Source organism: Apiospora kogelbergensis, assembly GCF_038363985.1.
Source record: "Apiospora kogelbergensis strain CBS 113332 chromosome Unknown utg000007l_segment0_segment0, whole genome shotgun sequence".
NCBI classification, from domain to species: domain Eukaryota; kingdom Fungi; phylum Ascomycota; class Sordariomycetes; order Amphisphaeriales; family Apiosporaceae; genus Apiospora; species Apiospora kogelbergensis.
In genome coordinates, this window is record NW_027117424.1 from 3,972,031 (window position 1) to 3,991,773 (window position 19,743).

Below are 19,743 nucleotides of genomic sequence, written 5' to 3' on the forward strand. Positions count from 1 at the left end.
TAACGACCTATTGCACCCTCAGTCAAAGTTCTACGATCAGTTAAGGGATATTGCCCATTGTATCAGAAGACGGAGTCTTCTGCACGTTCAAGTACTCTCTCGTCTAAGCCAACATAAACCCCAGTACGCCTACTAGGTTTCTTTGGACACCCGATAGCCGTTCGTTACACCCTTATTAATTATATTTAAAGGGGTATCGGTTTAATAATAATAGTTCCTAGATAACAATAACGATCTAAATTTCTACTTTAAAGATTAACTATTTATAACCTTTTTTAAAGATTAAATTAATAAAGAGATCGGGTTACTTTAGCTATAAAAACTCTTTATCCTTTATACCTAGCCGGCTAATCCCGATTAATAAAGGTTATTAATCCTAAATAGGTATAATAGCTATATTATTACTAAATTTATAATAATTTATTTAAAGGCGAAAATATTCTTAGTATACTTTTTTATTTATATTTTTTATATCTTCTAACCTTTAAATATTAATCCCTTTAATACTTTAAAAAGGAAGTTTAAAATAGAGTTTATATTCTATTACCTAACGGTATATAATTTAAATATTAATAAACCTAACTTCCTTTAATTTTAAAATAGGTCTCATAACGTTACTTTTATCTTAAAATTAATCGCAGTTAAGTAGCGTAAAACTAGCTTATACCCCCGGGATATTTTAAAGCTATATAATAATCGGCTTCGAAAGGGGGACCGGTAAATCGTAATAGATTAAGCCGCGATAACTTTACGGTAATTTAATAAGATCGGCGCGGTAAAATTAATACCGGGGTTTATAAAGACGTTAAAGAGTAATCGCTAGCTCTAAAATCTAAATATTAAATTAGCCGGGGAGGACTTTATATATATTAATATAATATATAGGATTTTATTTAATAAAGTCGTTAAAACCTTTAATAATTTAAACGTTAAAATTAACTTATTAAAGGTAGAAAAAGTTAGTTTAAAGGTTAATTTAGAAAGATCGAGGGTTAAAAAGAGGAAGAGAGTAATCCTAGACCTTAATAAGAGATTTATTAACCTATATATTATTAAGCGAGTAAAAGTAGAGTTAGACGGCTTAGAGGAGGAGTCTACGATTAATATATTAGAAAAGAGCGAGGAGGAGGAGTAAGAAATTAAATTTAACGCTAAATCTAAAGTATATAATATAATCGAAATAATCTAGGTAATTTTCTAATTAAAATAATATTTTATTATTAATTAATTAAATAAAATCTCCTTTCTTATAATATTATTGTTAAAGCGATTTAAGCTAGCTCGTGAAGGGGGTGGCTCTGTATTAGGTGGTCTAGCTTAGTAGCACATCCATTAGCAACCACCTTCCGCTCTAATTATACACCGACTTGAATCTCGTATTTGTGCTTAACTAACTCGTCAGCCTTCAACGAGAAACTTTCAGCCCTAGGAGACGCGTAGCGGAACAGCACAAGCTCCCACCAAGTACGCCGAGTATCCCGTCGCACCCGAAGCCATCCAGAGGTTCGACTACAACCGGAAGGTCGCTACGACGGCACAGCTGGCCCGTCCAGACCATCCGAACGACCGCAGGCGGCTCGTGGAGCGTCCGATAAACGACGCCGGTCCAATACAGGCCGCCACCGTTCAGGGCAAACCAGATCAAGTCGTTGGGGCCATCTATCACCCCGAGGGAAATCTGCGCGGGTACGAAAGAGCTGCTATACAGCCGTTGGACAGGACTGGGCGCGCAACTGTTCAACAACTTAAAGAATACGAGATGCGCAAGACCCAGACGATGAAGAATCAGCGTCGTTAGAGAAGGCCAGGCAATGAAGGCGGGGATGAGGTTGGCGAGAACGCTTATGGCCCCTCCAGAAGGACGAGATGACGTCTGTGTGGTTGATGTATTTAAATTAGGTCGTTATGTACTGATTATGTAGTATATACGCTTCAGCCCCTCTGAGTTGGACATACTTATTTCAGTTGCTATTTGCGCTATGTTAAGGAGTTGATCAAGTTATTACTGGTAGCTCTGGCCCCGTGAAACTGCCCCTGAAAATGAGCATTAAACATGACTAAGGACATGATTTGGGTCCTATACTCTAGCCCTCTCCACTGGTTTGAGTTTCTTGTCTGGGTTGGTTATATTTGTTGACCTCGAGGCGGGGCGCACCATCTGGCGACCCTCGTCTTCATGGCTACCCTCGCCTTCACCAGGCAGCAAGACGGCACGATCCAGCGAGTACGGGAGGCCACGGTGGCGGCCGCGGATCATCATGGCGCAGACGACCAGCTTACTGAAAACCGTGAACTGGCCAGACAGGGACGTGCTGACGGCTGGATGGCCGAGTGACAAACCGACGTTGCCGCTTTAATCACCCTGTTGTTAGCAAGGCTCGCTTCGCAGAGTTATTCAAGGGCCACTTACTACGCTGAGACCACTTCAAAGAAGACCGAGAATACCGAGAAGGCCTAGAAATCCATATTAGTCAATATTCCCAAGTGATGAAAAAAGTGCCAAAAAGGGGCAAAGGCGACCTACCGGTTCCTTGATATCAACAATCCTCGCCGACTCCGCGATGCAGATACAGAAAGTCCCAAGGAATATGTACCAAAGATCGAAGCTCAGCTGATTTTGGACGTGCATTTTGACGTATTTCGACGCGTTGGTCTCGTCGAGGGACTGCTGCGATTCGTACACGCCCAGGGCCCGCTCCTCGTACGCGTTGGACGAGCGGATGCTGATGGCGATGGGCAGGATGGCGATGTACATCATGACGAGGAGGCTGAACTGCACGGCCGGGTTGATGTTGGCCAGGTTCAGCGTCGCCGTGCCCGTGTGGCGCGACGAGGCCGCCTGGAACAGCGCCGAGAGGACTCGCGGGCCCATCGCGAGGTCGTTCACGGCTGGATTGTCCAAGTCCAGGACGATGATCAACAAGACGTCGACGAAGTTGAGAGCGAACACAATGCCGAACAGAATCCAAGTAGGCCGGCTCGGAAACAGCAGGGTGTAGCATCTGCGGGGGTGATCCAGGAGGAATCGAAGAGATTCCTTGGCCGAAGAGCCGGTAGGGACCAGCTTATAGGTGACGTAAATGCAGAGCCGCAGTAGAACTGGGTAGAGTGTATTGCCGGCGAAGGCCAGGAACGTCATCACCAACAGGGGCCATGTAGCGTCCCTAAAGGTAATCATGGAGTCTGGAGTCAGGGTGAACCCCAGATTGTCCACCATGGTCTGTGCTGAGTAGAATGCCCTGTTGGAAGTATGAAAGTGAGCAATCGTGTATTGTTGGTTGTGGCATTTTATACTACAAGTCCAGGGGAAAACAATACTAACCACCAAGTCTTATCTTGACCACACTCCGCTAGCCACTCCGTGTACTTGGCCGGGGCTCTGTGAATCCATGGAAGAAGGCAAACAACGCCAAAAAGGTGCAGCCCAAAAAAGTAACCTACATATAGTGCTGTTAGTGGATTGTGAAGGCAGGGCATGCGTATCTCATCACATACCGGGGATGATCTTGATCAGCATTTTTAAAGCACGATACTCGATGCCCCCGAGCTTTTCTTTGTCGTCTTCCGTGAGGTTGTAGAGCCGCGAGTTCCTCCCGATGGTGACCTGCTTCGACAGCGTAGGGAGGTCGCTGGGATGGGGAAACTGAGAGACGCTTGCGTCCCGGCGTTCGCTGCTGGCGCGGGAGCCGAGGACGAGCACTGATCTTGCGACGTTTTGGATGGACCGAGCAGTGGCCAGATTGGGGCCCTCGAGGGTGGCCGTCCGTCGCTTTCTGAGTCCCATGTCGACCTCGGGTTGCTGTGATGGGACTGGCTTGATCTCATCTCCGTCTGCCAGCGATTGAAACGGGGTTAGCTAACTTGCTAATATTCGGTGGCATGATCGATAGTCACACTACTCACCATTATCACCATGAGGAGAATCACGCGCGGTGAATGGTTGTCCTGCACATATAATCAGCACATGGCGAAGTCGGCACATCGAGAGCGAGGTAGACTGACCATTGTCACGTTCCTGGGGAGGCGGAATGTAGTAAGTGGTATCTGGCTCTTCTTCAGTTTGGGGGTCTCCGATAGCTAGAGTGCGTTTTTCGTCTTTTTGAAGGGCATTCTCCGTGTTTCTGCAACTAGAGGTCAGCCGACTCCTATTTGAGGCGATAACCAGTGGGCAGAATTCTTACTTCGAAATGCTTGTTTGGTCTGGGTCCTGGGGTGGAAGAACCTCGGCCTCATCGTCACGCCGTAGCGAAAACACGACAGCCTCTGGGTCGGGTCGTAAGTAAGGGGGCTAGATTCGTCAGTTACACCGCCACAGGTGCCTATGGCCGCCGAAAAGGGGCGAAGTGACCAACATACCAACAGCCTTGAACTTTTTCTTGAACCAATATAGGCGGACAGCAACCACCATAATATTTACAAACCCCACGTTCGTTATTATGGGAATAACATAGATGTAAACTTGTTGATAGGTCTTCAAGTCCTTGACGTCGATTCTGGATAGATGCCGTCAGCCAAATCAGCTTCTTCTTGATGAGGGAGTTTTGTCTGGGGCATACGTGTTGAGACCCGACTCAGTCGACGCACTCGCCCCAAAGAAGTACGCATCGATAGCAGAGACATTGCCGTAAGGGTATATGACCAGGAGCCCCAGAATACTACAGAAAATGATCCACGTATCTGGATAACAAAGAGATGTCAGATGCGAAACGGAGCGGGAGAAATGGGACAGATACTTACAGTGTAGGGTGATGTAATCGAGCTGTGGCCTCCACATGGCTTCGATGCGATCGAAGCCGGCTAGCCGGTTGACAACAGACGTGGGGAGGCGCGGTTTGAGTCTGTGTCGGGGAACGTTGCACCGGGAGTCTTGGCTATGGAATATGAATACAAGATGCGCGGAGTGGTCTGAACTTCTGCGGGGGAGGATGACTGTGTCAAATGCTGTTGATGATGACGATCCGAAAGAACAACAAAGCAGCTGCCGTCATGCAGTCCAGCATTGCGGCCTTATATCACCAGCAAGCCGTGATGGCTGCGTTAAAATCACTCACTTGTCCACCAACCAGGGCCTAGATCAGCGAGCTACCTTGATCTTTGTAATGTAAGACGGCCACACTTGGGGAAAACAAATAGCCATGTCATCTCATCGATGCCATGGCGAGGTGCTGTCACTGGAACGGTGCCCATGCCAAGCCGCAGTGGGATTTGATACTCGAGGATTTCCGGCCTACCGGTAAGGGCCAATCATAGAGTTCACAGCCGGACGCACCAACTTCCAATGCGCTATTTATTAAGCACCCCCCCTGGAATCTTTGCTTAAATCCGGACTTCCGGAAGGAGCCAATCAGCTGCGTCGGTCATCTTGTTCCTTGGGCCTGTAACAACTGCGATATATGCAGTAGTATAATGCCTGCTTCCAACTCCGGCTTGGTCTGCCAAGCTTGGTATTGCGATTTGAAGATGGGGTCTTACAATGAGGAGACATCCCATATACGATATCTAGTAGAGATATTAGAGACATTCATCGTCTCGCGCGTCGGGTCTCTGAAGGAAGAGACCGAGTTTGGCAGAGCAGCCGATTGCACCGATGCCGGGCACTCGACGAGACTGAAGAATGGCCACTGGTAAGCTCAGCGGGCAATTTATTCCCAAATTCTTTTCATCGCGCCGAGCGACAAGCACCGCTGACCAGCCCATTTTTTCCACAGAGTCACCCGCAGAAGACGGACTATTTCCAAAAATTGTCTACGATGCAGATTTACCCGGCGGCCATCGGCATTTCCTCGATCCCAAGACACAGCTGCAGAAGCAAAGACTCTGGAGGACCGTGATAGAGAAAGAGTCCGAACGATTGCGAAAGGCACTCCTCGTCCTCGTGTCCAAGGCCAACCACAAGAAGGAAATTAAGGAGGAGGCGGCCGTTGCAGATGACGGAGAAAGAGCAGGCCCAACAGAGCTGTACGAGAAATATGGCAGGCGCCTGAAGGTCGTTGGCAGTGGCGCTTATGGCACCGTCAGAGTCTACCGCAAACCTGCCAGCGACGGCCAGGACGAGGTGCTATTCGCCATCAAGGAGTTCCACCAAAAGGCCGGCCAAACCTACCTGAGGTATAGCAACCGCGTCTTGGCCGAGTTCAAGATAGCCAGGGACCTGCAGCACGCCAACGTGGTCCGCACGCTGGACCTGCTCCACGAGGAGCAGGGCCCTTTCTTCGAGGTCATGCAGTACTGCGCGGCCGGGACCCTCGCCTCGCTGCTCGACGCCGCCGGGCCTCTGGACGGCAGCGAGGCCGACTGCTTCTTCAAGCAGCTGGCGCACGGCGTCGAGTACCTCCACGGTGTGGGCATAGCCCACTGCGACCTGAAGCCCGACAACCTGCTGCTGACGACCGAGGGAAGCCTGAAGATTAGCGACTTTGGCTGCAGCCAGTGGATCCTCCCTCTCGAGGGCAGCGACGACGAGGTCCAAATGCTGTCCCTGGTCCGGGGGTCCAAGCCCTACATAGCCCCAGAGGAGTATACCCAAGACGAATTCGACGGACGCGCTGTGGATGTATGGGCATGTGGTGTCATCTATATGCATATGCGACTTTTTCGCCACCTCTGGTATCAAGCTCGACAGGAAGACATGTTTTACACCCGATACGTCGAGGAACGCCGTGTCGAAGAGGGTTATGCGCCAATCGAATCGTTGGAGCCGGTAGGCCTCCCCTTATGCCTCCCGATGATACGCAGCTGACAGGCTCCTAGGAACAATGCCGGAACGTTGTTTATTCGATCTTGGATCCTTTGCCAACAAGGAGGCTCACGGTGGCGCAGTTCCTCAGGTCGGAATGGGGCCGCTCGATCAGCATCTGTAAAGCCGGTCGCGGGCCGTAGTGCCTTGCTCTTTTTTACACACGATGAGCAGATATGTCATGCTCGCAATCTCCTATTTCCGAGCAGTATCAGCGTAACACCCAAACCTCAAAGGCGTCGTTATAAATATTTCCCAGTCTCTTCCTATTCATTTAGCATCGTGTTGTTGTGAAGGCGAATATGGTGGCCCCAAGGACGATAGGAGCGCATGCCACTGGCGAGACGACGCTAAATGGCGTGTTTGCGATCGGACGGCTTATTGCCAACCAGAACATGAGGTGAACATAAGCTATATTTTATAATGCAGCGACACGTTTCCGAACCAAACTAAATTACTTAGTGCCAGTCCTGCTGCACCGATCAAAAGCTTCTGGATCTTTACAAGCTGCCCAATCAGAATCACGTTTAGCCGATTCAAGAAGCGACCGGGAGTTGCTTGCTTGTCGACTCGTGGGCAGATGGACCCAGAACCTGCGGTTCCTCCCGCCGGAAGAGGCTCGAATTTTTGAAGTCCATCTGCTCTGAATGGCTGGGCACTTTCAGCTTCGCCCAGCCCGTTGTAGCCGAATTGTCCTCGACGAGTGTTGGCCTACTCGGCGATTGACAGGCGGTGGAGGGAGTCGAACCGTTCGTTCCTCAATCAATTTTGTTCAGTCAGCTTTGGCGTTCGTCCGATATCCCGGGGGCAACCAATCATATTTGGTAAAGCCGGATACACGGGGATAAGCTACTCATAGACTCCACAACTCGGCCGCAACTAACCCCCCCTCTAGCTCCCTGCCCACTGCGACTGTCAGCGGTGGCCCCGTCTGTTTCGCGGAAACCTACTTTTCCATGGCGGCCAACAATTGAATCTTTGGCGACGAGGAGCCGCACGATTCATTCCTAGACGAGACACGGCGGCGTCGAACAATGGTGGTCAGTCAGCCACGCACGACGGCCAAGGCTGCCGACGCATTGGTTCTAGCTGATTAGCGTCCATTTTGCATGTGCTGCTGGTTTGCTGCTGATGGTAGCCGCTTGGCAGCAGCAGCCCTACGTAATGCTACAGGCTAATGATCAATACACTAGGAATGCCCCCATACGCCCACCAGAAGGCCTACACCCACTGACCACCCACTGACCCGCTCCGGCACTTGGCGCTTTCTACACTTGAAGATCAGATCTTGGAATTTTGCAAACAAGCTCTCTGCGTGCTTGGCTTTCTCCAGAGCTTTGCAGACAAGCTCTCTTGGCTTTCGATCTTTTTTCCTCTGGTCGTTGTCATCCATCATCTTGGCTTTCTTCTTCTGCCTCCATCCTGATTGACCTTTTTAAGCCAGTTCGACTTGGACTGTCGCGCATGCGGGAAGGAGAGCAGAAAAACGGCGAGACCCTCCTCGTACCGCAGGCAATCGCATTCGATAACCCCAAACTGAGCCAATCGCTGGCTGCTGCTACATACCGAGATGCCGTCCCTCGAGCTCACCAACTTCAATGTCGTCATTAGCGTCTTGGGGGCTTGGATCTCCCTCTACGGATTAGTATCCTACCTGCTCAAGGAGAGGTTTTACATGTCAGAAGCGCGTGAGTACATTTTTGCCCTCCCATCTTTTCCCGCATCCCTAGCCGTCTGTAGTAGTTAACCACCAATGCATAGTTATATCGCTCTTGTCTGGCGTCGTCGCCTCACCTCATGCTACGAATTTCATTCGGCCCTTAGAGTATGCCCTCGGTAGTGAGGAGAACCTGAACAACATCACACTGTACTTCTCGCGCCTGGTCCTCGGCGTGCAGCTGGTGCTTGCCGGCGTGCAGCTGCCCAGCCGCTATCTAAAGCGCGAATGGAAACCATTGCTCATCCTACTCGGGCCCGTCATGATCTCCATGTGGCTTCTGACGAGTCTTCTCGTCTGGGGGCTCGTCCCCAAGATCCCCTTCCTCCACGCTCTCGCCGTCGGCGCCTGCGTCACCCCCACCGATCCCGTGCTGTCTAACGTGATCGTCAAGGGTAAGTTTGCTGACCACAACATCCCAAAGGAGCTGCAAAAGATCATCATCGCCGAATCGGGCGCCAACGACGGGCTCGGCTACCCCTTTCTCTTCTTTGCCTTGTACCTGATCAAATACCTGGGCGATGGAGGACATGCCGAGTCTGGAGGTGGCGGCATGGCCATGGGTCTGTGGTTCGGCGAGACCTGGGGCTATACCATTCTTCTCTCTGTCGCCTATGGCGCCGTCGTTGGATGGCTTGCGAAAGAAGCCCTCCACTTCGCCGAAGATCGCAAGTGGGTGGACCGCGAGAGCTTTCTCGTCTTCGCCTTGTCTCTGGCCTTGTTCATCACCGGCACCTGCGGGCTGATTGGCAGTGACGACGTCTTGGCTTGCTTCATCGCCGGCAATGTATTTACCTGGGACGACTGGTTTCGGCTTGAAACCCTTGATGAGGTATGCTCTCCTCGCTTCTGCTATGCCCATGTGACGCTTTACTGACTGTTCTTTAGTATGTCGTGAAACCAACCTCGTGATCTATGCCGTGATTCGAACCGTCTCGCTAACACTGGTGCACCAAAGTTCCCTCCAACCCACGATTGACATGCTTTTGAACGTAACCATATTCATGTGGTACGGTGCAGTTTGCCCATGGCACATGTTTCTGGTCAATAACGTTATCCCCATCTACCGGCTGATTCCTCTAGGTATCCTTGTCTTGCTCTTCCGACGTCCTCCAGTCATTCTCGGCCTGCACCGGTGGATCCGACAAATTGAAGATATCAGACAAGCCATCTTTATGGGATTCTTTGGCCCGGTTGGAGTCTCGGGCATCTTCTACCTATTTATCACCCTCGAGTTTATCAAGACCCTCGATCAAGACGGCAAGACTAGACCAGACGTCGAAAACCTGGGTGAAATAACCACAGTTATTGTTTGGTTCATTGCCATTTGTAGTGTGGTAAGTTTCCTCACTCCAGAGAATGTACTGTATGCGCAACTGATCCTCGTCTAGGTTGTCCATGGCTTAAGTATACCCATGGGTAAACTCGGCTTTTACCTTCCCCGAACACTGTCATTCACCATAACGTCGCCCAGGGACGAGTCTGAAGATCACGGACTTCCGGCTGGTTTCCGTGGCCGTGTTTCCCGTGTTCTCCCACGAGTTGCCATCGGCAGCGGATCTAGATTGAACACCAATGCTGAAAGCACACCGATGGGCTCCAGATCTGGTTCCATGCATACAGCATCTCGGACTCGTGGGCCACCCACTCAACCCAATGGCCAGATACCCAGCGAAGAGGGGGTGTCTAGCTATGTTGAGGGGCTTGAGCGCGAGACAGGGCGACCGGCGTCCCCAAAGCTACCGAATCGTACTATTCGATTTCCAGATGACGACGAGACTCCTCCAAAACCTGTCGATGATTAAAGGGAGCCGAATGAAGAAATAGTGTTAATTCTAGTAATTCCATTACTCCCAGTGGAGCTTGGTACGGTATCTTCCAACGCTCATTCATGTGAAACACTCGACACCAGATCGCACACGCCTTTTAACCCAAGACCGCTGTGACAACCTCCGCCCAGGACCCTACACAGTACACCAGATCCGAAATCATGTACACAGGTTCAGAATTGCACGCCTGTACCAAGGCTAGTATGTGTCGCGGATCCAGTCCGCAATACACCGAACAGCCGCAATGATCTGGAGCACCCCGTGCGCCGTATCAGAAGCACCGATCTCCTGCGATGGGCTGTGAAACCGATGGCAAAAGGCGAAGGGGCGAGGGGCTGAACCAACTCACCGTTATATTCCCGTTTTCGCCAGACTGTGTCGCGGCAGCAAAAGGCCAATAGTGGCCTTCAATACGCAAAGCGGGGGAAAATGGTACCATAATCGCGTCGTCGGCGGTGCACAGCCCTCGGGGAAACGCCATTGCGCCGCTTGTCATTCGCCGAGCTGCAGCGCATCTTTCCGGGAAGCCTTCGCCATCTCACGTACACGGCGGCACTCGGCACCCAGGGTCGCTTCCGCAGCGCGCCCTGAGCTCCCCGACCTGCAGGGCCTCGTCGCCGCCCTCGCGCGCCGCTCGACGTAGAGACGGAGGCCCAGCGTATACTTTCGGGGGCTGCGAACCAAGCGGCTTCACGTCGGTACAGGGCGTGACGCGGACGCGGACCCCAGAGGCAATCGAATGCGGAATATTGTGAAGAGCCCGCGAGCTATTGGCAAACCGAACAAATACGGTGATACCTGGGTCGGCGGGAGGTTTGGTGCATGGACCTAGAGCCCAGCGGAACCGAGGCCAGTAGACGAGACTGTGCCATGTGCCTTCGGCTTGCTTCCCATGGAAGAAGTCCCGGGAAACCAAGAATACGGCCTGGATGTCGTGGAGCTCGAGGATCGGATACACAGTACTGGGAGGTCGCTGCCGTTGGAAGATTGAAGGTCGGAACCCCTCGAAGTCGTTATGGGCTCTGCGCGCTTCAATCGACCCAGCAAGATAGTGAGGGACGATGCCGTTGCAAGCCCCCCACGTCGTCAAGTTTGGCGAAGTTATACTTGAGCTGTCCCGGCATACCTGGATTCGACTTGACCAGCTGTCTCACAAGGACTAGGTTCACCGCTTCACCTCGGCTGGCGTTGGATTGCCGTCTTTGGCAAGATGGCAATGCTGTGGGATCGCTCCCGGTGCTCATGACGTCGAAGGGCAGGCGATAATTAGCGAATACAATGCAATGGATACTACGTCAAAGCAGTTCATGCTGCCCCTCCACGAAATGCTTGGTAATGACTTGAAATGTATGCCTAATTGTGCGCGGAGTAATTAACCAGGCAGCTCTTCGAATCTCTCCGGTGGCTGGTAATGATACGTGAAAGGCTCTAGTAGCTGTGTAGTGGTTTGCGATAGGGCGCGGTCGAGGCTGGTGGCAAGTAAGGCACTCATCCGACGCATACGTCTCCAGAACTCCATGTAGCTAGACTAAGGCATCGCTGGGCTTGATGGGTATGCGTTTATTATCATGACTATCGCTCAGCCTATTAAGACAAATCGACACAGCTTTGATGTTCGTTACAGCGTATGCTAGCTACTTCTAATACCTCACCTTCTCTTTCCAAATCGGCACCTCCCGCACATCGTCCACGCTCCACCGAACCCGCCCCCTATCATCCAACCAAGCCCCCTGATCCGTCGCCCCGAGCCCCTTGCCTTCGCTCTCCCGGATCTCGTTGGCCGTCGCGCCGATCCGGTCCTTCGCGAGCCAGAGCACGGGGGTCGGGCTGGTCAGCGCGGGGTTGAGGTAGGCCCTGCGGAGGTCCTCTTCGCTGTAATCCATCGCGATCGCGGCGGCGGCGCCGCCGTCATCGTCATCGTAGGATGGGTCGCCTTCCGCCAGCCACTTCTTGAGCGCCCGGTACGACGTCGAGATGCGCGGCTCGAAGAAGCGCGCGATGGGGTCGACTACTTGGGGGCACGTGGGCGCGCTCGCCGAGGCGCTGGAGGTGCGACGGCTGGGGGGCCTGGCCCTCTTCGGCGGACGAGAGGAGAGGTGTGGTCTCGTGGTTGCCGTTGGGATCACTAACCAGTTCGGCTGGCAGATATTGCTCTAGGGGCGCGAGGTACTTGTTCATCAGCGCGTTGTACACGATGGTCCCGATGAAGAGAACGGCCAGCAGCACCGATGGGCCCGTGGCTTTTCGCAGGCCGAATATGCCAATCAGGGCCAGCTCGGCAATGTAAACGCCGGTCAAGAGTTGCTGCAGGGCCAAGGTGTAGGCCTGTCCCTTTGTGTCGACCTTGGGCTGGATCACGAAGAGGAGGTTGTAGCGGTAGGAGAAGTAGTAGAGCGATAGGCCGATGGCGGCGAACCCCATTACTAGGGGGCGATGCAAGAATACGCGATTGCTAAAAGAGTTGTCAGTCAAGCTATCTAGCAACATGCGGGAGTGCCGTGCTCCGAAACCTACCGATGATAGCGAAGTTGGCAAACTACATCATCTAGGATTAGCTATGTTCAAGCAGACAGGGCGAACAGTTTCGAGAGGGCAGCTCACCTTCGGAAACACCTTGCCCCAAGCGATGCCTTTCATACTCGTGAAGCGATTGAACTTCTGCCTGGGTGTCTTGTCGAAAAGTCGGTCATAGGCCAGATACGTGAGAAGATCCGAGTAGTTGAGCAAGTTATCGGCCGCCGAGGTGGTACCCTGAATGATGAAGTAGGTCAGGTAAAAGTTGGAAGATTTGGGGAGCTCCCGCGCCAGCAACGTCGGGACCGACGTCGGATCCTTGAGTCGGTCGACCAGCTGGGAAGCCACCGTCGCAGCGCCCGAAAACACGGCAGTGACCAGGAACACTTGGGTGACTTGAAAAACGTAGAACCATCTCTGCACCTTCAGCTCATTGGCAGTCGTGGTGGGCGCACCGAAAGATTTGAAGATGTCTGAACTCTGTTAGATTGCTTCCGCTATAATTGGGAGATGTGTCGCTGTAGCTTACATCGAAAGAGGTTAGGCACGAATTTGCTGAGCGCACTTGTAGCTAATGGTGGTAGCAGTCCGGATAGTAGTCCAATCACCGGTTGCGGGAGTCTCTTCAGGAAGCCAAGCCACTTGACATTGTCTGCGAGATATCCGATGTTGGAAACGAGACCGACAAAAGCGCTGGGAATCGACCAGAAGATGATGGTGGCAATGACGATAGCCAGCGCCAGGCCCTCTTGGGAGGCTCGCCTGGCTGGCGGGATGGTCAGGTTCTTCCAGATGATGTCACCCGGTGGGATATCCGTATGTCTCGGGGTTAGCGCGAGCAGGTTGGCCGATGCCACTTGCTGCAATGCGCGTTGGGCGTCGGCCTGCGTCTTGAATTCGACGAATACCGCTGCAGCGCCCTGAGGATGGCCTATTTCGTTCGCGTTCCTCGCCTCGTCGATGTCCGACTCCGTCTCTTTTACTTGCTCCCGGAGCCATCGTATGCTGTCCACTTTCTTGCCGGATTTGAGATGTCGATTGGGACGGACAGATGCCTTGACATCATCAGACAAGTCATTGTAATTCACCGTGTCCGCCCCACTGCGCTTGGCGGCGCTCCGTCCCTTCTCGTCAGCCTTGCGGATCAGTGCCATTTCAGCGCTTTCAAGTTGCTCGATCTTGGAGTTTCGAGCCGCCACCAGGCCCTCCAACTCCTCGTTTTTGGTCGCGGGCCAGATGCGCACCGCCGCATCGCCGAAGAAGCGGTGCATGTTGGCGTCCTCCAGCGCGTCGCGCGGCGCCGACAGGTACAAGACGGTGCGCGAGGACAGGCGGTGGGCGTTGGGCTTGGACAGGGTCCAGGCCTGGCGCAGCCCGACGAGCCAGAGCCGCTCGCGGGCCACGGTGAACATGACGAAGCCGAAGAAGACCCAGGCCACGAGGGCGTGCGCGTACAGCCGCCGCCCGTCGCGCACGTTGCCGATGCCGATGCTGTCGAGCTGCGTCGACGTGCCGCCGCCCGTCGCGTTGACGGGCATCAGGACGGGCCAGGTCAGGGCGCAGCCGACCAGGCAGATGAAAATGACGGTGCGCAGGAAGCGCAAGAATAAATACGAGTCCAGCGATTGCCGGTAGAGGACCGACTTGTCGGGCACGTCGCGCATCGTGCGCACCCAGTCAAACCAAGCACTGCCGCTCGGGGCGGGAGTCCGGCTCCTTGGATGTGTTAGCAGAGCCTCCATATGGCTACAGAGGCAATGGAACGGACTTCTCTGGAATGGTGCCCATGAATGTGCGTGGCATGTAGATGTTGCGATAGCGATGCCGAATTGCGACGAATATCGCGACAAAGAGCAGTCCGGTTGCCTGAAGGGAGTCATCAGCAAAGCATCTCGTGCCATCCTGCTGACGGCGGACTCACCCAAGTAGGCACAAAGGCCGAGACGACGGCTGCAAGCGACGCAGAGCCTTTTGGCTGTATGTAGAGAGATATCAGCTCCTCTGGAGTTCGTGTCGCGAGGCGTTGCAGGCTGTGACACCAGCATGACTGACCTTCTTTTCCACGATGCTGAAGCTACTCTCGACGAAAGCCTCGCGGGGGCTGAATGCGCTATGGATGTCCATATTGACCTGTATGGTCATAGACCAGCTTCGAGTATAGTCAAGACTGTTGCGATGAGGTTTTGGGCCGGCGCCATGAATGGGGATGTGCTGTCAATTGGAATGAGGCAGGTGTGTTGTGCTGCTACATGACGCTGGTAATGGTTTCGGCTTAGTAACCTAATGACGTAGCGCCACTGTTGCGGTTGTTACTAGCTCCGACTTCGTGCCATCCTTGTATCACTTATAATTCTCCAACAAAATGCTTTTCCGAGTCGAGTATCATTGAGTCTACGCGTCTGGCAGATTTCAATCTGGTCGCATCGCTGTGCGCTCGTCTATAGCTGACCTCGACGAGAGCCGAATCAGACACGTCCACATTGAACACATGCCCTGAACAACCTGCATGCGGCTCCTTTGGGTTGATACTTGTTGCATTCATAAAGACTCCAGTGCTGAGCTGTCGGAAGCCATCAACTCCATGTGCAATTGTGCAAGATAAGAACCGTGCATTATCTATACCTGATGAAGCATGCGTGAAGCGAGCTTGATGGATTGCTTTAGGCCGTTGGAATAGAGGGGTAGTCAGGGAGTAGGATCGCTGCCATTCCTTCGCACACCCTGCCGATAAGCTCCTTCCGTATCCGGCGCGGAGGAGGCCGGCTCAAGGGCTATCTGTCGCTGCCAGCTCCTACTGTCGCGTGTCGCCTTTCGTTATACGTAGTTTGCATGGGCTGAGTTTACATAGTTTGCAAGGGCTGAGTCCAATGTCCGGGTTCTTTTCTCTAGTTAAATCTCAAGCTATGATGTCAGTGCACACCGGCACTTCTTCTCGTGAGTGTTCGCCGGCCAACGCTAATCATCTTTCTTCAAGACTAGGGCCATGTCTGCCTGGTGCAGCAGCTGAAGCCAAGCGTTATTTCTGCCGTCTCGGCCGCATGTTTAAGCTCACTCACTAATTAAGCACCACGCCACGCCCCCTTTAATAGTCCTGCGGGTTCGGCCCCGCGGCGGCATGTGGTTGGCAAGCTTATTTTTTAAGGCCTGCGCGGCTTGTCTCCGCGACAGGAGCTGATTAAACCCGTCGTACGGTGAGCACCCTTGAGACACTCCTCAGCCGCGATCCTGCATGCTTGATAGGGTACACAGCATTTATTACCCGCCGGCCTGCTGCCCCGCCATATGCTGACATGCATCGACCGCGACGCTTCCCGCTATATCGCGCTGGGCACCCATTAGCCACTGCAGGATGACTGCAGAAGGGAACGAAGGATTCAATAGAGCCTGCGTCAGCGGCGTAAGATGGGGGGTTTGGGGGCATAGCGCCATAACAGGAAGTACCGTAGCTGAGGTGCCTGGCTTAGGTACGGAGTACTTATTCAGAACCCGCCCCCTCTACCCTACCCCTGCTGAGGCTTCTATGTACTGAAGACTGGATGACTGATTGTTCTGGCTCTGCTCTGCTCTGCCCTACCATGTTCCAAGTGCTGAGACAGGCCGACCAGCGAGATGGCACCAGCATTCTGGAATCTGCCACCCCGAGAGGGGGCCAGACCGCGACCACGAGATTGGCCTGTGTCCGGTGCCGCGAGAAGAAGGTAAGTGCAATCTTGTTCTGGCAACGAAGCAGCAGGCTTTAAATGATAGGCCGAGGAGTCTTCGAAGGGCGAAACTGACATACGGCACTAGGTGCGATGTACAGGTGATAGAGACAGCTGCCAGCGATGCAAGGACAAGCAGGTTCCATGCTCCTATGTGGCGGCAACGCGCACAGAAGTGTCGCCGAGGTCGAGTGCAGATCCTCCGGCCGCGACCGCTTCCCCCGCCGAATCGACAAATCCAAACCCTCCGCCGGGTGAACAACAACAACAACCAACTTCGAATATACCCGCAGTCACATTACCCAACACCACATCCCAGACTCTCCCCGAGGCTGTCTCAGCGAACTTCGCATTCGCGTGCGACGATGCCCTCGACACCTACGACTTCGACCAGGACATGTCCCAGTTCGTGAGCATGGACGACGACGCCTTCGAGGCGCTGGCCATGACCAGCAGCCACACGGCCTCGTCGTTCGACGTCTTCGAAGGCCACCTCCACGACCCGCTGTTGGACATCCTGGGCTCCTCCGACTCGTCGCATCTGAGCATGTCGCCCGACCCGAGGAGCAGCGAGGAGTCGTCGTTGAGGAGGACCAGGGACGGCCGGGGAGAGCAGCAGCAGCAGCGGAGCTGCCACTCCAGCCACGACATGCTGCGCACCTTCGAGGCCGTCGAGGTGTCCCTGATGTGGACGCAGCGGGGGCCCTGCGCGGCGGCGTCGCCGCCCCTGGGGCTCGAGGAGATGCTAACGTGCCAGAAGGAAGTGCTAGATAGCTGCCGGGCGCGGCTCGGCTGCACGACCTGCCGTTTTGAATCCTACGATGCCGTAATACTCATCAACATCTGCGAGAAGCTCCTGGGCAGCATGGTCAAGGTCCAGGCGGCCATCAAAGGCCAAAGGGGCCGGGGGCAGCAAACGCCCATGTTGTCCAGCCCCCACCGCGCCTCGTCCCTGCTGGGCTCCTCGGCCGGCTCGTGCTCGCTGGTCGAGCAGATCCTGTTTAATAGCACGGGGAGGAAGCCGCAGCAGCATCACCAGGAGGCCCAGAGCCGGAATAGCCTAGGCCGCCAGCACAGCAAGTCGTTCGGTACGGGCATCAGTGAGTGGAAGTTTGACGAAGAGGACAAGCTTCACGCATTGCTCAGCCTCCTGGGCATTCGTATGGGCAAGTTGAAGCATGTAGTGCAAGCGCTAGAGGAGGTCGTCCTGTCGAACCGCTGGTTGGTGCACACTAGCATGGTGCAACACCTCGGAGCCCAGGTATCGAAACATCAAGTCGGCATTTTGAGTATGTGAAAATCAGACAAAATTGAGAACATGACAAATCCTTTAAACATTATTTAGTATGTGTCTCAGACTCGGGGTTTCCCTATTGAGAAGGTTTTGATCTTCACGCTTTTCACTCTTACTGGTCCGGCCCAATGAGCATTGTAATAGGCCCGGCAAAGCCACCACCGTCAGATGAGTGCGGCGCTTAATTCTATATGGTATGTGGTGTCTATACTGTTTACAAGATTCCGTTGTGACCAATTCGTGCGCAAGAGTCTCGACCATTCTAGGCCTTGCTCAACAGAAACCCGTTGTTTTGGAGCTTCTGGAAGACCCCAAGCGGGTCGTATTTCGCGCCCACGTCTTTCAAGCGTTTCAGGTTCTCCACGCCGTAGCTCCCCAGGACGTTCTGGGCATCCCCAGCATCGTTCATCATCTTTGTCTGGAGGAAAAGCCCCTCTTCTTTAAAAGCTCCTCTACCTTGTGCGTGAAGCCGCGAATCGCAGCTAGCGCTTCGCCGTCGTGGCCGCTGTCTGCCCACTGGACAGAATAAGTCAAATCTGCATTTTGCTAGTTGTCAGTAAAAGTCTCCCCCGCGTTGTCGAGTGTGCGACTTTCTGACGACAGTACTTACGGTTTTGCAACGTGTCGACCAAGCCTACAGGGTTGCCCCCCGTCGAATGGCCGTGTTGTACACCCGCCCTAGTGAAGGGTTGGACTACAAAGCCCGTTGCCCCTTGGATGTGTTTAACACTGGCATCAAACTCGAGGTACATGGTATGCAGATCCTTGAGTGTTGGCAAATCAAACCGGTGGGCCACGGATGCTATCATTCGTCTGTTTACAGGTTAGCCATCAGACACTCGAGTTAGGTCCATCGTAATCCGCCTTACCTTGCGGTGGTATCCGGATTCAATGCCGAAATCGCATTGTTCAAGTCAGCCATGTTACCGATAGTGGAGTTAATTGCTACGCCCTCCGAAGGTATATCATAGAACATGCTGTAGGCATCTGGGCGTATAGTTGGCTCGTGATAAATGAACTCCACGAAACCGCTGGTGGGAGTGAGCGCAAATGTGATAGCGGCGTTGTGATCCTTCTCCGCCGCGCTCGCGTAGCTGACAATGGCCTCGAGGAGGGCCCCAGCTTGAGAAGGTGCATATTCCAGCGCCTCAAACCAATAGGAGGTGTTGTCCACAGTAGCAATATCGTACCGCGTGATCACGCCTGGGAAGATGGAGTGTCAGCACATCAGGGGCCTTGGAGTTAGGACAGGGCTTGTACCGAAGTTTGTATTGGAGCCTTTCAGCGCCCACCAGAGGTCCGGGTTGCTGTTGGCATTGGCATTGATAACAGAGGAGTTGGCAAGGACAACCTGGAGGATTGGTATTGGTCAGCGGAGGTTACGGGGATGGCGTGTAGGTATACATACCTCGTAGTTGATTACGTTGTCGGCTGCGAGACCATACAGGCTGTTGAAGTATGTTAGACCCCCACCGAGCATATAGCCTCCGACGCCAACCCAGTTGAGACGTGCAGTGTTCACAGTCTTTCCCATCGAGTTAAGTGTAGCAAAAACAGTACCCCAGCGATTGCCGGGGGCGACAGAGGCAACGAATCCATCATTACTGAGACGTATTGCTGTCAATCTGGACATGTCGACGAGTATTCCGCTCGTGTCAACCCCCCGCCCAGCCAGGATTGGGATTATGTCCACCGCTGCGGATCGCGAACTTGGTATCGAAGAATGTCACGATGCGCATGAGCCGGGAGACGTCTTCAGTAGACTTTGGCTGCGCAATGCACCGAGGCTGCAACCAGCATGTACTGGACCTGCCGAAGGGGTTAGATTAAGGGAGAGACAAGGGTGGGGGGCTGCTGAGACACCGGCTCTCAGAGGCTCACCAGTTCACCTCTACAGCATCTTGATATGCCGACGTGTTTTGGCTTATGTAAGCTGGGGACAAGGCTATATT

At 53.3% G+C, this 19,743-nt stretch overlaps 6 protein-coding genes across 6 annotated transcripts; 3 read left to right on the forward strand and 3 right to left on the reverse strand.

Annotated features, from left to right (window-relative positions):
• Window positions 1-2,077: 2,077 nt before the first annotated feature.
• Window positions 2,078-4,774, reverse strand: PG998_011704 (cation transporter; the record flags this gene model as incomplete). The annotated part of the gene is made up of 11 exons (XM_066878520.1): window positions 2,078-2,351; window positions 2,414-2,454; window positions 2,525-3,239; window positions 3,323-3,437; window positions 3,496-3,831; window positions 3,904-3,945; window positions 4,003-4,121; window positions 4,182-4,263; window positions 4,357-4,493; window positions 4,557-4,677; window positions 4,738-4,774. 11 exons carry the CDS (start codon window positions 4,772-4,774, stop codon window positions 2,078-2,080), a joined length of 2,019 nt encoding a protein of 672 aa, XP_066727574.1.
• An 840-nt stretch (window positions 4,775-5,614) lies between these two features.
• On the forward strand, window positions 5,615-6,879 carry PG998_011705 (uncharacterized protein; the record flags this gene model as incomplete). Its single annotated transcript, XM_066878521.1, has 2 exons — window positions 5,615-6,700; window positions 6,751-6,879. 2 exons carry the CDS (start codon window positions 5,615-5,617, stop codon window positions 6,877-6,879), a joined length of 1,215 nt encoding a protein of 404 aa, XP_066727575.1.
• Window positions 6,880-8,306: 1,427 nt separating this feature from the next.
• Window positions 8,307-10,258, forward strand: PG998_011706 (sodium/hydrogen exchanger family protein; the record flags this gene model as incomplete). Its single annotated transcript, XM_066878522.1, has 5 exons — window positions 8,307-8,424; window positions 8,498-9,285; window positions 9,342-9,361; window positions 9,412-9,790; window positions 9,845-10,258. The coding sequence occupies 5 exons, from the start codon at window positions 8,307-8,309 to the stop codon at window positions 10,256-10,258; spliced, it is 1,719 nt and encodes a 572-aa protein (XP_066727576.1).
• A 562-nt stretch (window positions 10,259-10,820) lies between these two features.
• On the reverse strand, window positions 10,821-14,920 carry PG998_011707 (uncharacterized protein; the record flags this gene model as incomplete). Its single annotated transcript, XM_066878523.1, has 9 exons — window positions 10,821-11,255; window positions 11,935-12,357; window positions 12,413-12,705; window positions 12,797-12,818; window positions 12,884-13,276; window positions 13,405-14,512; window positions 14,565-14,662; window positions 14,718-14,771; window positions 14,849-14,920. 9 exons carry the CDS (start codon window positions 14,918-14,920, stop codon window positions 10,821-10,823), a joined length of 2,898 nt encoding a protein of 965 aa, XP_066727577.1.
• A 1,451-nt stretch (window positions 14,921-16,371) lies between these two features.
• On the forward strand, window positions 16,372-17,794 carry PG998_011708 (uncharacterized protein; the record flags this gene model as incomplete). The annotated part of the gene is made up of 2 exons (XM_066878524.1): window positions 16,372-16,494; window positions 16,586-17,794. The coding sequence occupies 2 exons, from the start codon at window positions 16,372-16,374 to the stop codon at window positions 17,792-17,794; spliced, it is 1,332 nt and encodes a 443-aa protein (XP_066727578.1).
• Window positions 17,795-18,053: 259 nt separating this feature from the next.
• PG998_011709 (6-hydroxy-D-nicotine oxidase) lies at window positions 18,054-19,424 on the reverse strand (the record flags this gene model as incomplete). The annotated part of the gene is made up of 5 exons (XM_066878525.1): window positions 18,054-18,307; window positions 18,402-18,604; window positions 18,661-18,994; window positions 19,052-19,142; window positions 19,200-19,424. The coding sequence occupies 5 exons, from the start codon at window positions 19,422-19,424 to the stop codon at window positions 18,054-18,056; spliced, it is 1,107 nt and encodes a 368-aa protein (XP_066727579.1).
• Between the last annotated feature and the right edge of the window lie 319 nt (window positions 19,425-19,743).